The sequence below is a fragment of the Odontomachus brunneus genome, unplaced genomic scaffold (genome assembly GCF_010583005.1).
Source record: "Odontomachus brunneus isolate Ranch 3 - 2012 unplaced genomic scaffold, Obru_v1 Obru_scaffold_165, whole genome shotgun sequence".
Lineage (NCBI taxonomy): Eukaryota > Metazoa > Arthropoda > Insecta > Hymenoptera > Formicidae > Odontomachus > Odontomachus brunneus.
In genome coordinates, this window is record NW_022639615.1 from 63,769 (window position 1) to 86,306 (window position 22,538).

Sequence of the window (22,538 nt, forward strand, 5' to 3'; positions counted from 1 at the left end):
GGAATCAGAATTTTGTCCAAAGCACACCTCAATAAGGTTGTATACTATGCAATAGAAAAATACAATTTTGTTTTATTTCGGTTTTTGAGTTCTTAAATAAATCTGTAACTACTCACATCGATATTATCATTAATTAATCAAAGAGAAAATACTTGGTTGTTTATACAATTTTTTGATTGTTTATACAATCTTTTTGAAGAGTGAGACCAACTTACGTAAGGTACATTGTCATAAAGCACTTTAGGAAAGCTTTCTTCTACAATCATATTCTTCATATCGAATCTCGCGCCGTCCAAAAATAAACCCCAGATGTAAACACCATCCTCGGGAGCGGACTCGAAAACAGTTTCTTTCAGGATTATGAAATCAAACGCGAGAAGATCTATGGGAATTTGATACTTTCGCGCATAATTTTGTCGTATTCCAGTTAAAAACGCTTGGGTGAAGTAAAATCCTGGTAACCAGAACGTGATAGGTGGTCCTTCATCATACCACTTCTGTGTAACGATGACACAAATGTTATAAATCTAATAAAACACTGAATCTATAGTTTGCATGTAGACGCGCTTACTTGTAAAAACATTAAACGTTGTAGAAGATCACTGATGTAACTTCCCAGAGGTTTTAAGGACGGATAAGAATTTTGTTTCCACAAAGCGGGCATTCTGCTTGTTAAAATCGCCTCATAAATATCTTCAAGCTCGAAAGACATCACAATTACACCTATAAAGGTTTGCAATTTTTCAGATATTTTATCTGAATTTTTATTCTAAGATATTTTAAGAAAGTAGCTCGTCTACCTTTGATAGCTTTCCGTATATTATTGAGGCTACTTCTGATACAGACTAATAATTTGTTAAATCTGCTCATTTCTTGCACTATTACAGTGTTCATACTTTGACTGTACAACGTTGGATATTTCTCAAGTGCTGTGATGAGATCGTAATCATTCGGTAATTTCTCCAATATTTCTGTGGCGATGTTGTAAACCACATCGTCGTCGGAAGTTTGTCTTATGCCGGATTTGACGGCTTCCTATAAAAGATAGAAAGTACTGAAAAGATGTTCATGTAAATTGACATTGTCTTTTGTTTGCTAACGACTCAGATTATATTCTAGCTGATTTCAGCTAAAAAAACTCACCTTAATTTTCCAAAGATCCTAAAAGCGCGAGCGATAGAAAAAGACAATTAAACAAAAACATAGAATATATAATTGTATAAAAATTAACGGTTAGTACAATCACGCCTGAGTTAAGATTTCGTTGTTCCTTATAATATTACCATAATCACATACCGTTCGATCCTAAATAACGTGTTCGATGAAATTAAAAAAGAAAAGATTAATGAATGTGACAAGTTGGTATTTAATTATATTGATTATATTAATCATTATTTTGTTTCGTAGAAAATTTAGATAAAAAATCACCTGAGTAAGTAGAAGCGATGAGAATAGCAACTCTGTCTCTTGCTGATCCTTAAAAATATCGGCGTTTTCATGCATCCCGAATACACTTGGTGCGGTGATTATCGGAAGGTTCTTCGTGTACGAGAGATACGTTTCGTATTCTCTGACAATTGGGCAGTAATATATAGTGGATGTTTCGTCGAAGTAGTACAACTTATCCTCTAATAGTTCTCTAAAAACGATGATACATATGAGGAACTAGTGACTATTGATCGGCAGATAAAAAATTCACGATTTTTTAATTCCTGCTTAAAAACTAATAGCAGTTATATATAAAAAAAATATATATAACTGTATCGTTTTCTTGATTTATAAATATCAGATCTATTATTTGATATGTTAGAAAAATTTCCTCTATAAATTTATCGCAGTTTATTATTTCAATTAAAAAGCATATACGTTCAAATAAATATTTAATCGTTCAATTTTAGCTTAAATGTTTAATATTTATCCAAACATATATACTTTTTCATATAACTTGAATTATAAATTTACTTCTTTTTTATCATATCTTACGATTAATCGTTTCTAAATGATTAAATCTAAACGTATATGCTTTATAGTTCTAGCGATAGCTTATGATAAATTTATATAGGAAACTTTTTTAACATATCAGATTTGATATTTATGAACCAAAAATATGATTCAGTTATGTTGATTTTTTTATATATGTAACTCTATCAGATATTTTCAGCAAGAGTACTCACAGACAATAGAACTTTGCTAGAATAGTGTTCAACGTTCTGCGGTCCCACTCGTCCGTGACTCTTCCTCCGTAATTGCATTCGCCCGTAAGGTACCTCAAAGCCTCGAATTGCACGTCTTCATACTCGTCCAAAAACATCTTCAATTGCAGGACGCTGATCCTCAGGTCGGTCTCGTTGTATTCGTACGGGATATTCCATCCAATCGGGCCGAATTTGCGTCTCTCTTGCACGACAGCGTGGAAGAAGCACAACGAGTAAATTAGCTTCTTGAAATTGTCACCCTGAGCGCAGCCTTCGAAGAACTCCGGATTGCTGATCGGGTCACTCGTGTAGGATCTCAAAATATTGGCTCTGAGCCCTTTAGGTGGCTCGTTTGTCATCTTGATGCCGTTCTGGAGAACCGTTATCGGAAAGTGTTCCGCCGGATAACTGGTCAGCCAGAGTCGGAAGTCCGGATGGATGGTGTCGGGTATTAGGCCTTCGCAGATCTTCTCCAGTGTCGGCATCCAGCTCTTGGCCAGGTGACAGTTCTGCAGCACTATCCAGTGGCCGCGCATCACGCCGTCCTTTATCAACCCTTCCGCTATCGGTCCTTGGCCTGCGTGGGATATCACGTGGTCAATTTGCGCGTGAATGTTCATTTGTCACGTGCAAACACTTACCTTGGCCGAGGGATAAGTAGAAGAGACGATTGATACCGTAACCCTGTTCATCGGCGAATACCATCAAGGTCTGTGCCGGATCGGTGCCAGGAGTCAGAATGAATATTAACGGAATACAGCAGTTGGAGTCCGCATACGAGGATGCCAAATCAAAGGGTGGCGCCTCCACGAATTCCGCGCCCAGTTGTTCTGAAATATTTGAGTGGTTTGGAATAGCGAGAACTCGTTCGATTGTGCCGATTGACGTTTCTTCGTGATGTGTCCTTACCTTCCACGAATTCTTGCACGGCAGGTATGATTTTGTCGGGTCGAATACATCGCAATATCAGCATTCGTTCGAGTGAATTTAGTTTATCGTACGGCGCCGGGAAAGACTCCTTCTGCGGCTCCTTCGAGTCGAATAGTTTCCTCCATTCGTCGAGGTTCTTTGAAAATAATTCTCTAATGCTCTGTAAAATTGATAGATGATTAGTAGATATTCTTCTGTGAATATTGAATATATTAAGAAACTTTACCTCGAATCCTGCGATACTGTTCAGTCTGCACAGTTCGTCCCATTGTTTGACGGGCAACCATTCTGTTGGATTGACGTACGGATTCTCTAAACCTACCCCCCCGGTTAACAGGAACAACCACTGGCTCGCAAATTCGGGCGTATCGCTGGTATCGCGTAAATTGATGACGAGAAGCAACGCAAACAACAATTTATCCTTTTCGAACAGCGATCTGCAGATATTGCCGTAAAGAGAATATGTGAAATATTTTGTCAGGTCCTTCAGACGTTGTTCAACGTTCTCGGCTGGTTCCGTATTCGTGATGGCTATATTGTAAAGATTCACGAACCAGACTAACGAGTATTGATACATTGGATCTATATTGGCCAACGACGCTGCAACAAAAATAAGCTGTTTACGTAAACGTAACATTGACTTGTGCATAAATTATTAATGTTTTTATACGTTACTATAAATGTTCACGATACCTATCGTGAAGAAGAGTACAGTCGAATAGACGGCGATGGGTTTGTACTGCAATCTCGCGACGTCGATCGACTTTTCGGTAGCTTCCGTGGCCGCCTGCTTCACTTGAATATCATCGCTCAAATTTTTAGACGATGTTAGAACATCGATAGCCTCCTCATCCTCCAAGATATCACCTTCCGCGGACAGTACTTCCAAGATTTTATCTTCTGTCTCCTTTAGCATTCTATAATATAAAGTGAAAAACGATGTAAGTGAAACTATATAACCAATTGCGCTTGTGAGGAATACCTTTTGTTAGCCGCACTCTGTACGATTAGGACATTTTTTTCCGATTCCAGGTCGGGTCTTTCCCTCGCAACTACGATACCAAGCAACTGATCTTCCAAACCACTCGGTGTTATCATAAAATTCAGCAAAGTCACTCTCACGGCTATCTCTGGCAAATAATGAGGATTCCTCAGCTTTGTCGTGATGTACAGCCTGTCGACATATGATCATTATAATTATATATCCGATATTTTACACTTGAAGTTTATGGGAAGCTAATGGAAAAGTTTTAATTAGAAAACTTACCTAAAATTCGTATTATATTCTACTATCGCGTCGCCCAGTTTTATACATATTGCGCCGGCGTGTTTGAACGTCTGCTTGAGAAGTATCGGTTCAAGAACAGCATCCAATTTCTCCTCCACGTTTTCGAGTAGTGCCGGTTGTCCGAATTGTATAGCGTTCTCTAAGATCCTCATGTAATCATGTTGCGTCAACCGAATAATGCTCAAGTTGTTTTCCTTCTCCATATTTTTTACCCATATATTAGCCTGACTCTGCGGGTCTATCATCAGCGGCCATCTCCTGGCATTCCTAGAGACACAGGATCGCTAGTACGATTGTGATGTTGGAATTTTTGATTAACTTACACGACGATGATGCCGTTGTCAATAGAAAACGCGTCGGCGGGCAGGCCAGCGATGTTCCAGGATCGAATCAGAACTGGATCGCCAAGTATGTCGCGCAGTTGAAAATCTTGACTGCAAATCACTTGCAGTTTCGTGCACAACTCCACCCACTCCTTCACTTGTTGCACGCGAAACGGCATTGTAAATGGGCCCAAGTAAGCCACTATGCCAGAGGCGATTATTATGTCGCCTGTTAGTCGATAATATCTGGATAAAAAGGACAAAAGTATTATTTGATTTAGCTCATTTGTGATTGAAGTTCTACGACAACGAAAGATAATGCTGTAAACGGATCGTACTTTTCGCCCAATTCTTTGGCGGATTGGGACCAACGCATGTACTCTCCGCCCAATCCTCCGATGAGATCCTCAGCCCGCTTCAATTTCATCTCACAATCTGCCACTTGATCTGACATCGCTTGGAAATCCGCTTTCCTTTGACTTAGAGTCTCTTGAAGGTCCAGCAATCTTTTCTAATCGCAAACATCAATAATTCCATTTTAATCTAAGGTTTACATTAATTTGTTCATCTTCATTATTTCGTTATATCGAAATAATTTTTCATATTTGTCAATAGAAATTATTGATCTCAGTTTTTACGAAACTGGGCTTTGCCTTGCACTAGACATTGCATGTTTCACAGCGATTCAGGAAACAATACATACTTCTACTTGGCGCAATTGTTCTCTCTTCAATTCTAACTTCTCCATAGCCACTTGGTAGGTTTGCTCGGCTTCCGCCAATGCTCGTTTCTTAGGAGCGACAATTTTCGCGATTTCGTCGTACTCGGACATTGCGATGACCCAGCGGCACAGTCCCTCGCAAGCTGTCGATACTTTCTTCATCTTTTCCGGATCGAAGTCCGGATTGGTCAAATAATCCTTCCGTATCTTGGTTATTACTTCTTCTGGTATGTTGTCTTTATCGAAATAAAGTAGCGAGTCTAAGAATTTGACGTCGCTGAGAACTCTCAAAGCAACCTTCCAGTAATCTTCAACGTATACACCTTCCTTCTGCACTCTTTCCGGTTTTACTTGCTGCAATAGTAGTTGAGATTAAATTTCAACAGGTGTTAGATTTGTTTCTCGTACACGATGGCATACAATATTTGAAATTTGTACCTTGAGAACGCAGACGCTCTCTATTACAAGCCTCACGGCATACGGTGGATATTTCATCGTTTTTACAACCGCGATATCTGCCAATGTTAATGTATCCAGCGCAGATTGAGCACGATTTAAAATAGGCATGGCTTCGGCCAAATTGGCATCGCATTCGGCTCTTATCGCAGCTGCTTCATTTGCTACTTCCTGCAAAACACATAGATTGTGTTGGGACAAAAATATTGTTCTTTTATTGGAAATAGAGAAAAAGAGGGGAACGCGGTTTTTTTTAATAAATTTTGATATTTCTGTTTCATATGCAATAACGTTTCAATATATATCAATTAGTAACACTAATATAAACATTAGAATTATAGAATTTTACTTGTGCCGCGGTTTCGTCGACTTTGACTACTTTCTCAAATTCCGCCACTTCCTGACTCTCTTTCTCGACATTGGCGAGCATCTTCTGAACGTCCTGCGTGGCCGCGACTAATTTCGGTTGCAATTGTATCAACGTGTCCTGCATCTCCGTCACTTGATGCTGCGTGCTATCTAATTGACCCAGTCCGCCTTCGTATCGAGCTTTGGCATGCAATACATCACTGGAGACAATACATCATATTAAAATAGGCAGCTTTAACATGAAGATTTCAATGTTAAATACTTTCCGAAATAGATCAATCTAGATATTTTAGATCAATCGAATCGCATTTACTTGCGTTTTTTTCCGAGCAACGTCTGGAAAGTGTTGATCATCTCGAGATAAGAAGTAGGCGTCACGTAATTGTGTCGATTCAGGCGAATTAAAAATTCCTCGCTCATTTTCTGAGTGGACATGTGGAAAAACTGACACATGTCGATACAGGCGCTCCTCTCATTGTCAGTGAGTTCGATCGCGGATAAAAATTTCGTCGCAACAGCCAGCAAGGCGTCTCCTGGCCATGGCTTGAGTATGACAAAATCAGTAATGTTACTATATTGCATTCAATCTTCAATCGGAAGTACCGCATAATAAAAGATTGAAACGTTCTCACACTTGAAGCCAATCAATGGTGCAACAGTTGACTAAAGCTGGGAATTTCCTGATGCGATTTCTGAAGGCATCACCGATAGGAGACATGGTGACAACAATGTGCAGCTGATCGCGAATGAACTGCACAAACAGATTGAAAAGTGCCGCCGGACTGCCGTCCGTCTGCAACGATCGTTCCCGTTGTCGGTCGATCTGCTTCATTTTCTCGCATATTTCGATCTTCTCTTCGTTCGTAAATATATTAGGCACCTGAAGCAAGAAGGAAATCACATGAATAATTAAAATAGAGAAAAATGAGAGGAAACTTGTCTTAGGTGACACATTCCAAAAAGCTTTTCTTGAGGAAAATTGTACTGAAAATCTTTATAGTGTATGTAATGTGAACTATAAATTTTTGGTAAAATTTTCCTCGAAAAGGACGCTTTGGAGTGCAATCTTAGTAGACAAAACACAAGAGAGAACATGAGACGAGACAAGATGACACAATTGGACGTGCAGTTTACTAACTTCGCCTGTATTCAGCATATTGCTGATGTCTTCCAAATAGCTCTCCTCTTTAATCTGCGTGTCGCTAAAGAGGAAAGTTGAATGCAGCTCGCTAGCAGTGGCTTTTCTCATGATATTCTTGATGTCCTCGTGCCACTCGTTACTGCCGTACTGTTGAGTAATTTCGATTTGGTGCACATCGTAATCACAAATGTGCGACGCTAATCTGGTCAATGATTGCCTGCCGGATCCACCGACTCCGACGAGGAGAGCGTGACTTCGCGGCTGCTTGATGATACGAGCTATCTTCGACAGATGCTCGATTGCGAACCTTCGTATTATTTTGATTTTAGTACGAGACGAGGCAACATGAGACAACACCAGATTACTTACCGGAACAACACCAGATTCATGGGCTTCTTCGTCATTGAGTTGTACTCGTTAAGATACGTCTCCACGATATCTCGCAATTGCTCGAGGTCCATGACTTCCTGGTACAAGCGGGCGTCACCCTTGGCGTCGGCGAAGTCGCAATATATTAATCGTCGCAGCTCGTTTACGGTAATCTGCAGGAAGTGCTCAAGAATATGTGAATACACAAGCGCAACCGTTTACATCAGCGTGTCAAGAAAGAGCTTACGGTCCTCGCATCTTCCTTCTTAGACAGCAGGTCCTCGAAGAGCTCTTCTATTGAGACTTCCATGCGTTCTTTCAGTGTACCAGCTACTTGATTCACCAGCCACTTTATATCTGTCTCGTCGATCAAACGATCGCCGAATACGCGAAGTATCTCGTGGACCCATAATCGCTTCATATTTGAGAGGGCAGGCATAGCCTCCGGAACGGATAGAAGCACTCCCTGTACGACAATCATTTGCGACAGTTGACGGAGAAGTTTTCGAATAGTAGATGGTGAAAAATATAATGAAACGGAGTAATACAATGGAAGTACCTGGATCACTCTGGAGAAATCTCGCAGATTAAACTTGTAATGACTTTTCGCGGGCGTTGGTAGCAGATTACTCAAGCTCTCCTTGTAAATGTCTAACGTTGCGAGGACAATCTGGTCGATGCACGGATCAAAATCTTTACTGAAACCCCTAAAAACGACACGTAAACATAAAAACACGCTTCTGAATCCTTAAGAGATACCATATAATTTCGAAATTAAAATATTTAGAATAATTTCACCGAATAATTCGAAATTTACGAACCTTGTATCGAGATGCCACAGAACGATTCTGCTGAATATCGTAATCATGACATCGTCCTCGAATTCCGATATTGCCAGAGCGAAGAAGTGCCGTTTGAAACGTGGCGTAACATCCTTGCCACCGGCAATCGGCGGTGCCATGGCACACATCAATTGAATCTCGATTAACTTTATTATTGTTGCTTCTTTTCTATCGTACCTACGAGTAAGAGATTGCTAGCTGTCAGAATCATATTTAAAAAATTATTGAATAATTCCATATATATAAAATGTTCATTCTTCCTAATTTATATAGTCCTATGATCTATATAGTCCTATGATCTATATAGTCACATGGTTCCCATTACAAAATTATATATATATATATATTGTAAAATTCAGAAAGCCCATTTTTAACGTTAACACTAATGGCGAGGAGCGTTTCGAAATGCTTTACCATTGCCAATGATCCAACCATTGCCGTAATAATTCGATCGGCGGCTGCGCTCCGTATGTTTCCTTCATCGGCATCGAAACGTCGTCGACGAAGATGACCCAGCGTTTACCTATGGGTGGTCCAAACACGCCTTTGCGTCTGCGATCTAATTTGCTCATAATAATGTCTTGGGTTTGATTGGCGGTAGTTTGCGCGGAGAAATTGATCAGCAGCGGCTTGTTCACCGCGGCGTTATTCTTCTTCAGCAGAAAATCGATTATGTACACGGATTTTCCAGTACCGGTCGGGCCTACGAAGAGCACCGGCTTCTCGTGCTGGACCAGCATCTGGAAAAGCGTCGTGTACCGTACTGTCTCCACGGTCGGTACAATTATTTGATTCACGGGGATGTCGCGGGGTATCGGCGGTGTGTTCATCAGTTCGTCGGACCATAACTTCCACTTTCCTTTGCCCTGAGAGAAACAGACAACACAGACTTAGTGCGATGTAGACAGAATAAATCGCTTGACATTAGATTCTAAAATAACTTTTTTGTATATTAGAAGAAAATGTGTAAGAGGAATAAATTGTGTGATCGGAAGAGCTAAATGCCGTGAAAGTTGGTCAGCCAAACCTGGCAACTACACAATTTAGTCCTTATACATTTTCTTCTAACATAAAAAATAATAAATATATTTTAGAATCAAACTTTTTAGCTGACTCATTCTTACAAAACACTTTGTTTAGAAAATAACGAGATTAGAACGAGAGTGATTAGAAGAGAGTGACAGGAATTTAAATATTTCTTTCGTAGATAAAACGAATAGGACATCTGCGTTATTTAGATATTAATATTATACAAATTAATTTTGCTGAACATATACTTTTACGTACCTCCTTAAGAAATCTGTAATCAAACACCAATTGATGCTTCGGCATAACGAAGATATATGGCTTCAGAGGCGCTGGTACGGGTTCTTTCATTTGGAATTCGTTCATCAGAGCAATCGGGAACTCTTTTTCCAGGAGACCACGAAACATGATGCTAAATTGTTCTCGGTACTTGGCTTCCAGAGTGCCTCCCATCGCCCAGATGCACGAGAAAAAGAACGAGCCCTGCATACGTATTTGAAGTTAACTCACTCTAATATTTCGTCGATAATTCAACTAGTCAAATCCCGACCTCTATCTGTGCTCGAAGATCGAGCTCGCTTATTTTCTTTGCGATTTCTTCATCATAATAATCGTCCATAAAGCAGTCCATTAGATAAGTGACGGATCGTAGGAGATTCGAATCGGGCATAGGGCACAATTCCTGTGAAGAAATACGAATCTATGATGGTAGTTGGTTCTTAGTATGACAGATCTTTTACCTTTACGTTACACCGACGCAACAGGTGGAAAAGTGGTTTACAAAACCGGAGGAAGAGCGATTCGTACAGGAAAGTTCGCAGCCACTCATCCACTACCTCCGGCAATGTTGCTATCCAGGATTTCAACAGGGGCTCCCATCCCAACGATGTAGGTTCCATATAAATCATCCCTGCTCCCAATAATTCGTTCGAAAGTCTCTCTGACATCAGAGGCTTTGCTCACTTAATATCACGTTAAAAATTCAATTTACCGCAACGTGATACTGTGGCTGGCGAGGCAGCTTCCAGGTCCAATGGTTCGAAGATCAGGTTGGTCGTTGGTGCCAGCTGGATGATTTCACCGCTCATCAGGCAGAGCTTCTTATTGTCGTCGAGGACAGTGTTCATGCTTTCTATCCATATCGCGTCAATTGGACCGTCGAAGATCAGCCACTTTCGGTTCTCGTTTGTAGAAGTTGCGAAAGCTCGATAGCTAACAGCCAGGATACCATCCTGCCATTCATGAGACGCTGGATCGAAATTCCCGTACAACTGTCCTAGCGTTATCGCCTTCGGATTGATGATCGTCATCTCCACTTTATGCTCGTTCATCAAGTTCTATTCGAGATCGATTGTTTTTAATTAATATACTTGCTACATGTGTCCCATTCCTATTATTCTACAGAATGAGTCAATAACCATCATCATCTTGAATATCTTCGAAAAACAAAGGTGGCTCTAACAAGTAAACTTACCCAAAAGTTATACTCCGATTTCTTTCTAATTTGGCACAAATATAGAAGTACAAAAAATATTTAGGTCATATTTTTTTCATTTTGGCTCACTTTGAGTTTCACAGACATATAGTTAAATAATTTTAGCAAAATCGGCATAGCTGAGACACGAACCATTCTAAATTTCTTTAATCGAGATTCCAACTGAAATATTTTAAATCTGTGCTAAATCAGGCAAAAATGGTTCAAATCTCAGCCAAACCGAGAAATTATTTGTATAAATAATTTTTTTTCAACTTTTCACATGTTTTATTTAAACATTTTATTATTTATACAAATAATTTTACACGTTTGACTTCATATTTATAATCAGTAAACCAAAAACGCTTATATCTTGTATTCAATTTTATTTCTCATACATTTTTGTTGCACTTAATGATAGGAATGAGAACATTATGCATTTTTGTTGCACTTGATGGTAGGAGTGAGAACATTAAAAAGCTATAAACTGTCTGTGAAACTCAAAGTGAGCCAATAAAAAAATAAAAAAATATAACCTAAATATTTTTGGTACTTCTACATTTGTGCAAAATTAGAAAGAAATCGGAGTGTACCTTTTGGGTAAATTTACTTGTAAGATCTTCGAGCTTTTTCAAGAAAGAAAGCATAACTATCATAAGAAGCTTCTTTTTTTAAATAGAATAGTTTCGAAAGTATGAAGATTACCTTTGTTTTTCGAACTTGCTTCGAAGATGCAATGCTTCAAGATGGTAGTAGTTATTGACTTATATATTTTTATCTTCAATTATTACACCATTATTATTCTATATTTGGCAGTCTATCTTCTGACAAAAAATTACTCACTTTTTCCTCGCAAATCTCCAATATATCGGCCAACATCTTGTAGGCCGTTGTTTTGCCGCCGAAGGGATGCCCGACAATCATGAATCCATGCCTGACCAACATCATCTCGTAAATCTGTTGGATCTTCTCGAGGAATACGGGGACGCATTGGATGTTCGCAGCAGCGCAGGCTTGGTACGCGCTCGCGTTTAAGTGCTCGTAGTCAGGTTCTGGGAGTACCACGTTCGGAAACAGGTCTGAAGTGATACCCTGAAGTAAAACACTCTTTGGCGATCTTTTCCACACTCACTCGAAAGAGTGAAATTATACTTACGCGAAACAAAGGTACATCTTCGTTGAGAAATTTGGGCAGGTTCACGTCGGTGATGCTGCGCAAAATCAAGATATCCTCGTTTTCTTCCGGATATTTCAGCTTCAGGTTTCCCGCTGCTATCAGGACGGATTTTACCGCTCGCATGCCGTAGTCATAGTGATTCTGGCTGGACAGTTGCTCCGAGCATAACTTGTAAGCCATGACTATCTTCACCGATAAGGGTCTCGCGTTGTAGAATCCGTACGAGTACAGCGTGTTCTCCGCTATCAGGGCGTAATCCGGTACCTGTCGAGTGTATGAATAAGGAGAGACACGAGCGCGGAGAAAATTATGTAGTGTATTCTTGCCGGCTCTCACCATCATCGCTACTGGACGAAACAGAGCTTTTAGATTGTCCGGTAATTCCGATCTGCCAGCGTATCCCGGATTCATCGTGATAAATACCGCACACGTGCGATCCAGATTTAGTTCTGTACCCTCGAAAATCAGGGTTTTCTGCTCCGCGTTTATGGCCCGCTGAATGGTCAAGATTTGTTGCGCCACGACCGACAGGACTTCAAGGTCGATGCGGTTGAATTCATCGAAGCAGGACCACGCGCCTGTGCTCGCTAATCCCTGCAACAGGATTAGCCGTGTATGAACTCAAAGTAACGCAGTTCATGCGATAATAAACCACTATTGATGAATATACATAATACTTTGGCATTCATGTAAATCATAATTGTTTAAAAAATACTCATGAATTTCTAATTATTCACTGGTCTGTATTTATTTCATACAAGACATCGACTCTAACTCAAACAACCAAATAGTAGGCTATGAAAATCTGCAATAAATTTCACTCTCAATCAAAGATTGTAAATGCTAGCTTCAGGTTTACTTATCTTATTAACTTCGTCGATCTACTTCCGCACCGCTAATAAGTTAATTACCGCAACACATACCTTGAAAAATTTTCCTAGAGCGATGTAGTCCAATCCCTCCGAGCAATTGAACACGACGCATTGCTTGGCGACCGCTTTTGCTAGATCCTTAGTAGTTTCCGTTTTACCTGTCCCGGCGGGTCCTTCCGGCGCACCACCCAGGTGTAAGCTGAGAGCACCGAACAGGGTGCGATAGCATCGATCGGTGAGCGGAGTTATCACTAATCGCGACGTATTACCCAAGTACTCGTACGCGTAGCTTAGCGTGGAATTTATCATCATTGTTAGCAGATCGTTGTTCTGCAACAAGGGAAGAGAAAATTTGTTAGCAAAGCGGGAAAATCTACATTGTGGCGGGAATAAAACACGTGATTGTATTTGGATTTATTCACCATCCAGTAATATCTCATTTGACAAAGCCACTTGAAGTCCGATGCTTGAGTCACACCTTGTTCGGACATTTGCGCCAACACGTCGCGGCTGTGAACGTCCAACGTCACTAAAGCTTCTATACATTAAAGAAATAAAAATGATTCCCAGATCATTGCAATCAATCAATGTAGATAGATGTAATCGATTGAATTTTCTGTTGTTCACTCGGCGAAATGCTTACCTAGAGTCGTGCGATTCTGTTTCGATAATCTGCCGCGGACGAGCTTGACGATCTCATTGAGCTCGTGAGTGCACGTTTCTACGTAATCTTTTAAGCTTTCGATGCCCTCTGAGAACTTGTGAGTAATATGTGCCGTCCAGTACATCTTGCTGATGCAGAGAATAGTCTGACCCGGCCAATCCAAGGCCCATTGACTCCTGGATTTAGTCGGGAAAGCGTCTTTTGCGTGTATCACCTGAAGAAGGATGAGAAAAGTCAACGTAGTGATATAACGATCGATGTCAAGATTTATTCTTAGTTTTGTTTTAGTTGTGAAGGGAATGAGAATATCTGTATAACCTGAGCCTTCACACTTTTCTTCATGTCGATCTCAAGCTCGAGGAGCCACTTCTCCACTTGTCCTCGCGCGGCAGTCGTGTCGATCACATCTTCGAGAATAATCTCCTCCCCTTCGGATGATATCATAGCTATGGCTTCCATGTCATCGGTGAAGGTTAATCTCGCGATGCCCTCGAAACACTTTTTAAGATGCGGCTGCACCCTGAGACAAAAATCAAGAAGAATTTGTATCCCGCGCTACGAGATGTTTGATAGCGATGATAGCTTATGATATATAGATCAAAAATACCGCGTCGGGTCCTTTGTCTCGGACAATATCTCCAAGAGTTCGTCATTAGAAAGGAAGAAGAAACGCGGGAAGTAAAGTCTCTTCTTCTCCAAGTATGTTGCGAGCCCCTTCTGCACCAAGTCCAGCAAATTCGTGCATTTCTTCAAACGTTCCAGCATCTTCTCAATCTCGACGACGAACATGACCGCCGGGTTGACTGCAACGATCGCCATGATTTCTCGCCAAATCTATTTCATGTATATAATTCTACCTGTCATAATCAGCGGTGACGCAAAGATTTAGCTTACACGGAGAGAATATATTATATAATTCTTTTTCATATAAATTCTTTTGAATTTTATTATATTTCTAATATAATAAAATTAATGCAGAATAATGCAGGAATAGACCGTCAGGAGATCTATTCTTTCTAAGGAACATAGTAAATTTCGTTAGAATCTTAGAAAATTTCGCTAGAAGCATAGTGACATGGCACATTTCAGCTTTTAAAATATAAGTAGCTTTTACGAATAGAATGAATGTAAATTATTGCAGAATGTCGATCTATTCCTCGATTACAAAACTGTTCAGCAACTTCTATAAAATTCTCTCCGTGTACGTTCGGAACGACGACGAACTTTATCTACGGCGCTGAATCGTCGACTCTCCTCCGGCATCTGTTGTTGGATGTCGGGTGACGAGAAAATCGGCTCAAGATACATCCACGTTCCTTGAACTTTCAGCCAGTAATCCATGATGTCTTGCAGCAAGAGTAGCTTGGTTTCCCATTCTCTGGTGGAACATAATTGACCTTAAAAACTTCCCGTAGTGTTTAAAGAAATATCGAAGACGTTGGTCGGTAAACTTCTTTCTTTGAAGAGTTACTGCGTTATTTGATAAACTCACAAGGTTTCCTTCTCGAACGGCTTGATGTAGAGGGAATTTTTCATAGTCTGCGTTTTCATCAGGTGGTCGTCGAGCAACAGCTGTATCTCATCCACACTGGCGATAACGTACGTGCCGGTGTCGCGGTACGAGTTGACGGTGAATGCGATATCCGTCCAGTCGGAGAACATCTTGTACAACGATTTTTCCAAATTGCCCTCTTTGCTGGCCGCCTCAGATATACTCTCGAATTTCACCACATAATCCCCTAGACCGTAGTCGAGAATCTACAGGCGTACAAGTGCGATTACTACGAGTCACAGATCCGGTGGCGGATCGGTTTCGCGTTACCTTGGCCAACGTCATGTATTGATCGACTATTATGGGAAACCCGACAATTTCCGAGATTTGCTCCCAATGGCGACTCTTCAGGTTAGGATTACCAAGAGTCAATATCACCGGCATGTGCTCTTTGAACTCCTCCATGTTCGTCCTCACGACCTCCGCCAGCTTTCTCACTATAGGCTCCTGGAAAGTCTTCTCTAGCTTGTACACGATGCGATACGCGTTATTGGTTTCCGTGTCGATCACTTCGGGATCGTGCATGCCCACGACTGCTTCCGTCCACGTCTCGTGATTGCTCATGAACTCGCAGGCAGTGTCATAGAGTTTTTTATAGGGTAGCAATTTATCGGCCACCTGTAATCGTAGATACGAGATGAAAAGTTGTATGCACAATTGAGAAAATAGGATTGCTGTCTCTCGTGCACTCTGAGAAAAAAATATCTAAGAAATAAACAATTCGGTATATATTAATAATATTAATGACATATTTACTTAAGTCTAATTTTTTATTTAGATAGATTAAAGTTGCTTTCACAAAAAGATAGATTTAGATAGATTAGTTGCTTTTATAAAAAAGCTAAGATTTTAAGAAAATGTATATTTTCGTAATTGAAAAATATTTTACATTAGTATAAATAAATGTGTGTCATTATTACCTCCCGCCGAATAAAAATTATTTATTTCTTGGATATTTTTTCCTCAGCGTATTTACCTTTTTCCTCACAGGATACTGCGATAACTCCCAGCCGAACAATCTCTCTTCTTCGTTAAATTCGTCGATCCTGTCCATGGCGGCGATCAACTTGTTGTCGAGATTCATTGCCTTCTTCTTGTATCGTCGTATCTCTTCAATGTTGCCCCAATATTGCAACTCGTCGCAGTGCTTTGCATAAATCTCGAGATCCTGTTCGAATTTCTCGATTCTGACTTTGAGTAATGCCTGATACTCCGCTGTTTTACTCTCGACTATCTTCTGGTGCTCCTCAAAGATTCCAGACATTTTAAAGGGCCTGGAACGTCAAAGTCTCGATATGAACATTGGGTTAAGGTATATAAAGATAAGTTGTTTGAACAACTGCTCTATATTTAAATGCGTAAGTATTTTCGACACGATTTGCTTACATTTCACGTGGAATCTACTACAAATTAGACTACTGCACCAAAATCTACTTACCAGTGAAAAGCGAAATTGTTGTTCTTCATCTCGACTGGCGTCAAGTGTACATAGTCCGATAAAAATAGTATGTACTTCATTACCTCCCTCAGCTTACCCTCCAATTCGAAAATAGTTTTGGTCTCAGATTTACGTATAAATTCCTGAAGTTTCATGAGTTCTGATGTGTTGGGCGGTGTACTTAACGCCTGGTCCGCAATATTTTGGTACTCATCTCCTATGCTGATAATTATGTGAAGCCATTATTAAATTTGCTCAAACGTATTAGACAACAAATAATAATTATCTCGTAATAATCAAGATATACATAACCGAGATATATTTGAACGGGACAAGGAGAACTTACGCTCGGACCATTTGCTGATAATCGGCAATCATTCTTAAAACTAATTCGCCTTTGAGGTGAGTGGCCGTAGTAGAAATGTGCTCTATAATATGCTGCCGACGAACTACGAAGAGATCGGTGCAAATCGTTTGGTGAAATTCCATCAGGACATTCTTACTTAATTGGTCATAATAATCGATGAATTCGCGGTACTTCTCGAACGGGTTGGGTGGCTCAGCCTTCAAAAAGTTTAGAACATTATTTGCATCCTCGTTTCCTATCAGACCCAGATATTTATCGAACTCGCGCAGCTGCAATTCCGCATCGGTTCGGTAGCGCTCGATTAAATTTGATATGGTGTTCGTGTGTTGCTCGAGGATGTCCGCGGAAATCGTCGGCTGGACAATCGGAGACAAGCAGAAGTTAAATTATTACTATACAATATAAAAATAATATAAAAAATCTCGCGTACATAGTACGTAAACAAATGTTCCAAAAAGTCTAAATTTTGTGTCGAAAATAACTCATTCATATGTTCATTCGTGCGTTATTTATATTATGTACTAGTCTACATAATGTAAACACACGAATGAACATATGAATGAGTTATTTTCGACACAAAATTTAGAGTGGACTTTTTGGAACATTTGTTTATGTACTGTGTACGCAAGATTTTTTACAGTGCATTCTGATGTAAAATTAGCGGTTAACATTGTGAACGCGACTCGACACACACCTTGAGCAATTCGGCCGAATGAACATCGGGCTGAAACCCAGGAACCAACTCCAGTTTCACCTCCGCGCGTGGCAATGTAGTCACAGAGTCGTAGAGGGAATTCAACAGCATCGAGAGTGTACCCACGAACGCTTGAAATGTCGGTTCAAATGTGACGGACATGCTCTTCACCACAACGTCGATGTTAAAGCCACAGTTTGTGCGCTGATCAAGAATCAGTCACATTTAATACGCGCAACAACGAAATGTCGTTGTTGACACATGCATGTGATCGAGTCCCCGACTATGCAAAACGCCAACTTACACCCAAGTCAGTGAGGTAATCGATGTAGTCCTCCATCGAACGCAAACACAAATCCCGCAATTGATCCTCCATGACGTAAGCGAGGCAATTAAAGAATCTCTTGTATCGGAAATCGGTCGTCGCTGGCAAATTTCTCCTCTTCGAGGCCTAATGCAAATAAAACATGAAGACTTCGATTCGTCGCAATTTTCATGGACACGCAGAGCGTTTCTTACTGCTACTAAAATATCGCAGATCTTCGACAGCCACTGCTGGAGAACTTTGTCGTTCGTGCTTCTGAGCATCCTCGAAAATTTATATTCGAAACTTGGAAGATCGTACGGTTGTCCGTGCGACGCCAGCTCTCGTTTGTCCACTTGCTTGATGTTTCTGTGATTCAAGGAGAAATTCATTCTGTGAATTGTATTCTTTCAATATGTGGTGGCTATGTGTATTCCGATATTATCGATGTATACACTGAGGGAAAAATTGTCTTAAAATCAACAAATATTTCCTTGATGGATGCCATTAACATATTTACTTAAATCTAAATTAACTTTATTTAAACCAAACATTATTTACTTAAATCAGGTAAATAATATTTGATTTAAATAAATAAAATTTAGATTTAAGTAAATATGTTAATGGCACCCATCAAGGAAATATTTGTTGATTTTAAGGTAATTTTTCCCTCAGTGTATATATACGGAGAGAATTTTATAGTAAAAATTACTATAGGATTTTGTAACCGACCAGTAGATCGTCGTAAGCTGCAGTAATTCACTATCCTTTCATTTCATGTGTACTACTTTTAGGAACTGAAATGTGCCATTAAAAACACTTGCTATGTACCCTGAGAAAAAAATTTACTAAATTTCAAAAAACGTTTGTTTGGATACAACTGTGAACACATTAAAATTAAGTGTTTAAATTAAGTAATTATTTTCTAAAATTAAATAAAGAAGTTTTAAATATAAATTTCTTTCTTTGATTTTAGAAAATAATTACTTAATTTAAACAAATCTGTTCATAGTTGTATCCAAACAAACGTTTTTTGAAATTTAGTGAATTTTTTTCTCAGTGCATCCAGCAAAATCTATTTTCAGCGAAATTTACTGTGTTTCTTAGCAAAATAGACTTTACTGACATTCTATTCTTAGACTGCTAAAGACATAGTGAAATTGAGAAAAATTTAAACGAAAAATTTACACTAACCCGTATTCACGATACCAATAATCCAAAATCTTGCGTATGCACGGATGGTACAGGATAATCGATCTTTTCTCCAACTTCGCTTTCATTCTGCGATATTTAACGCTGTGCTCCGGCGAGAATGACTCGGCGGTTCTTCGAGAGAGCATCGGCTGGAACATGTATGACATATAGAAATATCACGAAAGTGACCAAGCATGACTGCAGATTTATCGGAAATCCCGTTGCGCGCAAAACGATGTTTCAATTCTACGTTAGTTAATATAGTTGGCATTAATATCACGTATTATTATGCGCGCAATACTGACCGGGGCGCAAAGTGCATACGCCTCTTCGAAGGGTTCCTGGAGGGTGAAGTCGACGATGGATTTTTTCATGCTCGTTACGTAGTCGCGTTTTATTTCCTGAATCAGTCGAGCGAAGCACTCTTCGTGTCGCTTTTGCCACTCGGGGGACACCGTGGCCGTTATTCTTTTCGACGTATCAGAATCCAAAGTGCCCGCGACAGTATCGTCGACGTCATGAAGAATATAATAATAATATCTCAAGAGATTCTTGTCTTCTTCGGTGAGCCATTTGTCGATCATATCCTCGCTTTCTGGGGCCGTCAGTTTTTCCGCCTCGTCGTCATGCATTTCAGTCTCATCCTTGAGCAGACTTACGTCGTATCTTTCCAATCCTTTGATCTTTCCGATCAGATGCATTCGAAAATTCGCTCTCTGCTGTAGCAGCGATGCATAATAATTCTCTCTCAGGGGTGCGATCCCATCTTTTCTCTTTAGCGCAGCGACGCTCCTTTAAGTTTAATATTCATTTTTTAAATTATAATTTATGTAATATAAACGTCTTTTGAAGTATCAATAGACACAATAAAATTTTGCAGCTGGAGTGAACTGGAGTTTCAGTGAACGACACTTTTCAAATCACTGCTCGCTTACCTCGATGAAACTTCGCATTCTTGCGAAAAGTCGAGAACACTCGATTTATCCGTTACGTAATTTCTTAAGGTTTTCCGATGCTCGCCGTTATCCTTTAAGAACTTGATATTCGAGCAATACGTATCGTACTTCGATTTTATCCAGTCGCAATGTTTCTTGTGAGATTTTCTACGCGGTTGTTCGAATTCATTGCTTCGTTTTATTGGCTTTGCACGTGATTCGGGTTTATCAATACTTTGAACTTTTTCATCACGTTCATCCTGTTCCTTGTCCTCTTTAACGCTGCTCTTCTTGCGTGTGTGTTGCGTATTCATTGCGTAATGGAGTTTTTATATTTACATTATCAGCATTTTTATTTTATAATTTTGAAGCTGTTACACAAACACATGCACTCACACATACGTCATACTCATATTGGATAAGAAACGCGAAAGATGTTAAATTTGATTATTAAACTTTTCGTTAACTTTAAGTTAACTGTCGTTGACTTATTTTTGTTAAGTTTTGTCACAGCAAGACAGAAAGTCACATGGCAACGATACTTGTTCTATATAAAAAAAAAGTTCGTAATTATTATGTCTATCTGCCGATGAGGTTCGGTTCGTCGCACTTTCCATCAAATTACTCAGCATATCGTCACAGGTGATGACGCACGAAGCTTCGTTGAAGGTCCTAAGATTTACGTTGCCATAGCAATGAGCCTAACATTGGAGATATGTTATGTCAATCGTAGATTGTCGCACCGCAACAGCGGGACGATAACGTACGAATTAATTAGAAACTGGTATTCACACATACACATACACATGGGGAAACAAAAATATGTTATCTACACTGATAATCGACAGAGAGGGAGAGAGTTGCTTGAACGAGGATTAAAGGATGCGTGCAAATGAATCACAAAGAGATTATTGTTCCCTTCAACGTAAATATTTATTGTACGTTTGTATATATACGTGACACTGTTTTCAGAAAAGTAATACTTTCACAAGTGATAGAATAATTTTGTCTCAGCACGCTTTTGTTAGATAGTTTGATTAACGGTCGCTGTATTAATCTGCAGATTTCTTTTTCCTTTCTCGCGATGTTACGCGATACTAAAAAGAAATATTATATATATATATATATATATATATATATATATATATATATATATTTACGAAGATGTAACAATGCGATGTGATATATATTTCTTTTATATATTCTTTAGATATTCCAGTAACGCAAAATACAAAGTCTCATCGCGATATTAAATTTTGTTAGAATCTCTCTATTTTTAACGCACATATAGTCATGACAATTTTTACGTCCACATACGTTTTGATTGTCACTCGTTTCTGATATACATACATGTACACACTGTGTTGATCCCACTATACATCTAAATAGGCAACGTTAAGTACCTCCCTCACACACTTGTCTTACTTTTACGCGGATATATCTGTGTGACGATACAACGAGAAACGTTCAGCAGACTATCAATTACCGTTCGTTTTGTCGCTAAATCCGTGTATTGATATGTATATATGTATGTATACGTGTGGTGTAGCGTAGTAGTGCGTATGTGTAAGTCACGTGTGTGGCTATACGTATGTGAGTATATATGTATATGTATGAGAGCAAGACGTGTTTGGACCCCGCAACCTCCTGGCATATCTTCGCGCGCATTATGTGACTGGAGTTCAATTACACACATACAGACGAACAGTTTAAAGTGGTTAGAACGCGTAACGCGGTGGCACGCGAACGACGGCGACGACGACGATTGCACCGCGCATTCGTGAATTCTGCAGCGGAAGAATACGTAGACGGCACACGCTCTGCAATGCGATTCACGGCCGAAATGGGGACCGTTGAATTTATTGATTTTTCCGGTGAAGCTTGTGACGTCCTGCCGGTTTCGACGTCAAAGTATAGTCATACCCCAGCTACATGGTGGTAGTAGCGGTAATAGTAGTAATAGGAGTAGCAACAACAGCAGTAGCACGTTACATGAGACGTTTGTCACGTCTTGTGTAATGTTCGCTTTTGATATCGTACATAGGGATGTGTAGGATACTCCAAGAAAAGGTGCACGCGAAAAGGTGATCTCGATATTTCTTCATTAGATATCTCTCGAAGTTCATCCAGATCACGATCTTCATTTGACGAGGATTCGACTCTGCATGTTAAACGGAGCCTTGCCTTTTCCGGAATAGCCTGTGTCT

At 39.8% G+C, this 22,538-nt stretch overlaps 1 protein-coding gene across 6 annotated transcripts in view; it reads right to left on the minus strand.

The window, feature by feature from the left end:
- The window catches only part of LOC116851088 (dynein heavy chain 7, axonemal-like), a 23,099-nt gene extending 679 nt beyond the window's left edge, over positions 1-22,420 (minus strand). For 2 of the 6 annotated variants that reach the window (XM_032830130.1, XM_032830129.1), the window contains exons 1-49: positions 20,332-22,420; positions 19,702-20,188; positions 19,397-19,545; positions 18,418-18,571; positions 18,203-18,349; positions 17,899-18,102; positions 17,184-17,560; positions 16,838-17,059; positions 16,376-16,673; positions 15,670-16,017; positions 15,340-15,605; positions 15,072-15,225; positions 14,455-14,681; positions 14,166-14,367; positions 13,827-14,061; positions 13,606-13,721; positions 13,235-13,513; positions 12,291-12,905; positions 11,978-12,226; positions 10,652-10,997; positions 10,401-10,570; positions 10,211-10,342; positions 9,922-10,143; positions 9,049-9,500; positions 8,614-8,811; positions 8,352-8,499; positions 8,040-8,258; positions 7,793-7,965; positions 7,421-7,730; positions 6,917-7,162; positions 6,596-6,825; positions 6,263-6,482; positions 5,896-6,084; positions 5,440-5,811; positions 5,075-5,247; positions 4,737-4,982; positions 4,393-4,680; positions 4,108-4,299; positions 3,819-4,042; positions 3,352-3,725; positions 3,105-3,285; positions 2,837-3,025; positions 2,175-2,772; positions 1,429-1,639; positions 1,297-1,305; positions 1,144-1,161; positions 801-1,035; positions 572-723; positions 216-497 (exon numbers count right to left, since the gene is read on the minus strand). In XM_032830130.1, coding sequence (XP_032686021.1) covers positions 216-497; positions 572-723; positions 801-1,035; positions 1,144-1,161; positions 1,297-1,305; positions 1,429-1,639; positions 2,175-2,772; positions 2,837-3,025; positions 3,105-3,285; positions 3,352-3,725; positions 3,819-4,042; positions 4,108-4,299; positions 4,393-4,680; positions 4,737-4,982; positions 5,075-5,247; positions 5,440-5,811; positions 5,896-6,084; positions 6,263-6,482; positions 6,596-6,825; positions 6,917-7,162; positions 7,421-7,730; positions 7,793-7,965; positions 8,040-8,258; positions 8,352-8,499; positions 8,614-8,811; positions 9,049-9,500; positions 9,922-10,143; positions 10,211-10,342; positions 10,401-10,570; positions 10,652-10,997; positions 11,978-12,226; positions 12,291-12,905; positions 13,235-13,513; positions 13,606-13,721; positions 13,827-14,061; positions 14,166-14,367; positions 14,455-14,681; positions 15,072-15,225; positions 15,340-15,605; positions 15,670-16,017; positions 16,376-16,673; positions 16,838-17,059; positions 17,184-17,560; positions 17,899-18,102; positions 18,203-18,349; positions 18,418-18,571; positions 19,397-19,545; positions 19,702-20,188; positions 20,332-20,645 — 12,042 coding nt within the window. In that variant the 5' untranslated portion in view covers positions 20,646-22,420. The remainder of the gene's footprint in view (positions 1-215; positions 498-571; positions 724-800; positions 1,036-1,143; positions 1,162-1,296; positions 1,306-1,428; positions 1,640-2,174; positions 2,773-2,836; positions 3,026-3,104; positions 3,286-3,351; positions 3,726-3,818; positions 4,043-4,107; positions 4,300-4,392; positions 4,681-4,736; positions 4,983-5,074; positions 5,248-5,439; positions 5,812-5,895; positions 6,085-6,262; positions 6,483-6,595; positions 6,826-6,916; positions 7,163-7,420; positions 7,731-7,792; positions 7,966-8,039; positions 8,259-8,351; positions 8,500-8,613; positions 8,812-9,048; positions 9,501-9,921; positions 10,144-10,210; positions 10,343-10,400; positions 10,571-10,651; positions 10,998-11,977; positions 12,227-12,290; positions 12,906-13,234; positions 13,514-13,605; positions 13,722-13,826; positions 14,062-14,165; positions 14,368-14,454; positions 14,682-15,071; positions 15,226-15,339; positions 15,606-15,669; positions 16,018-16,375; positions 16,674-16,837; positions 17,060-17,183; positions 17,561-17,898; positions 18,103-18,202; positions 18,350-18,417; positions 18,572-19,396; positions 19,546-19,701; positions 20,189-20,331) is intronic. The other 4 variants (XM_032830133.1, XM_032830134.1, XM_032830131.1 and 1 more) reach the window with 4 other exon arrangements.
- Positions 22,421-22,538: the final 118 nt, after the last annotated feature.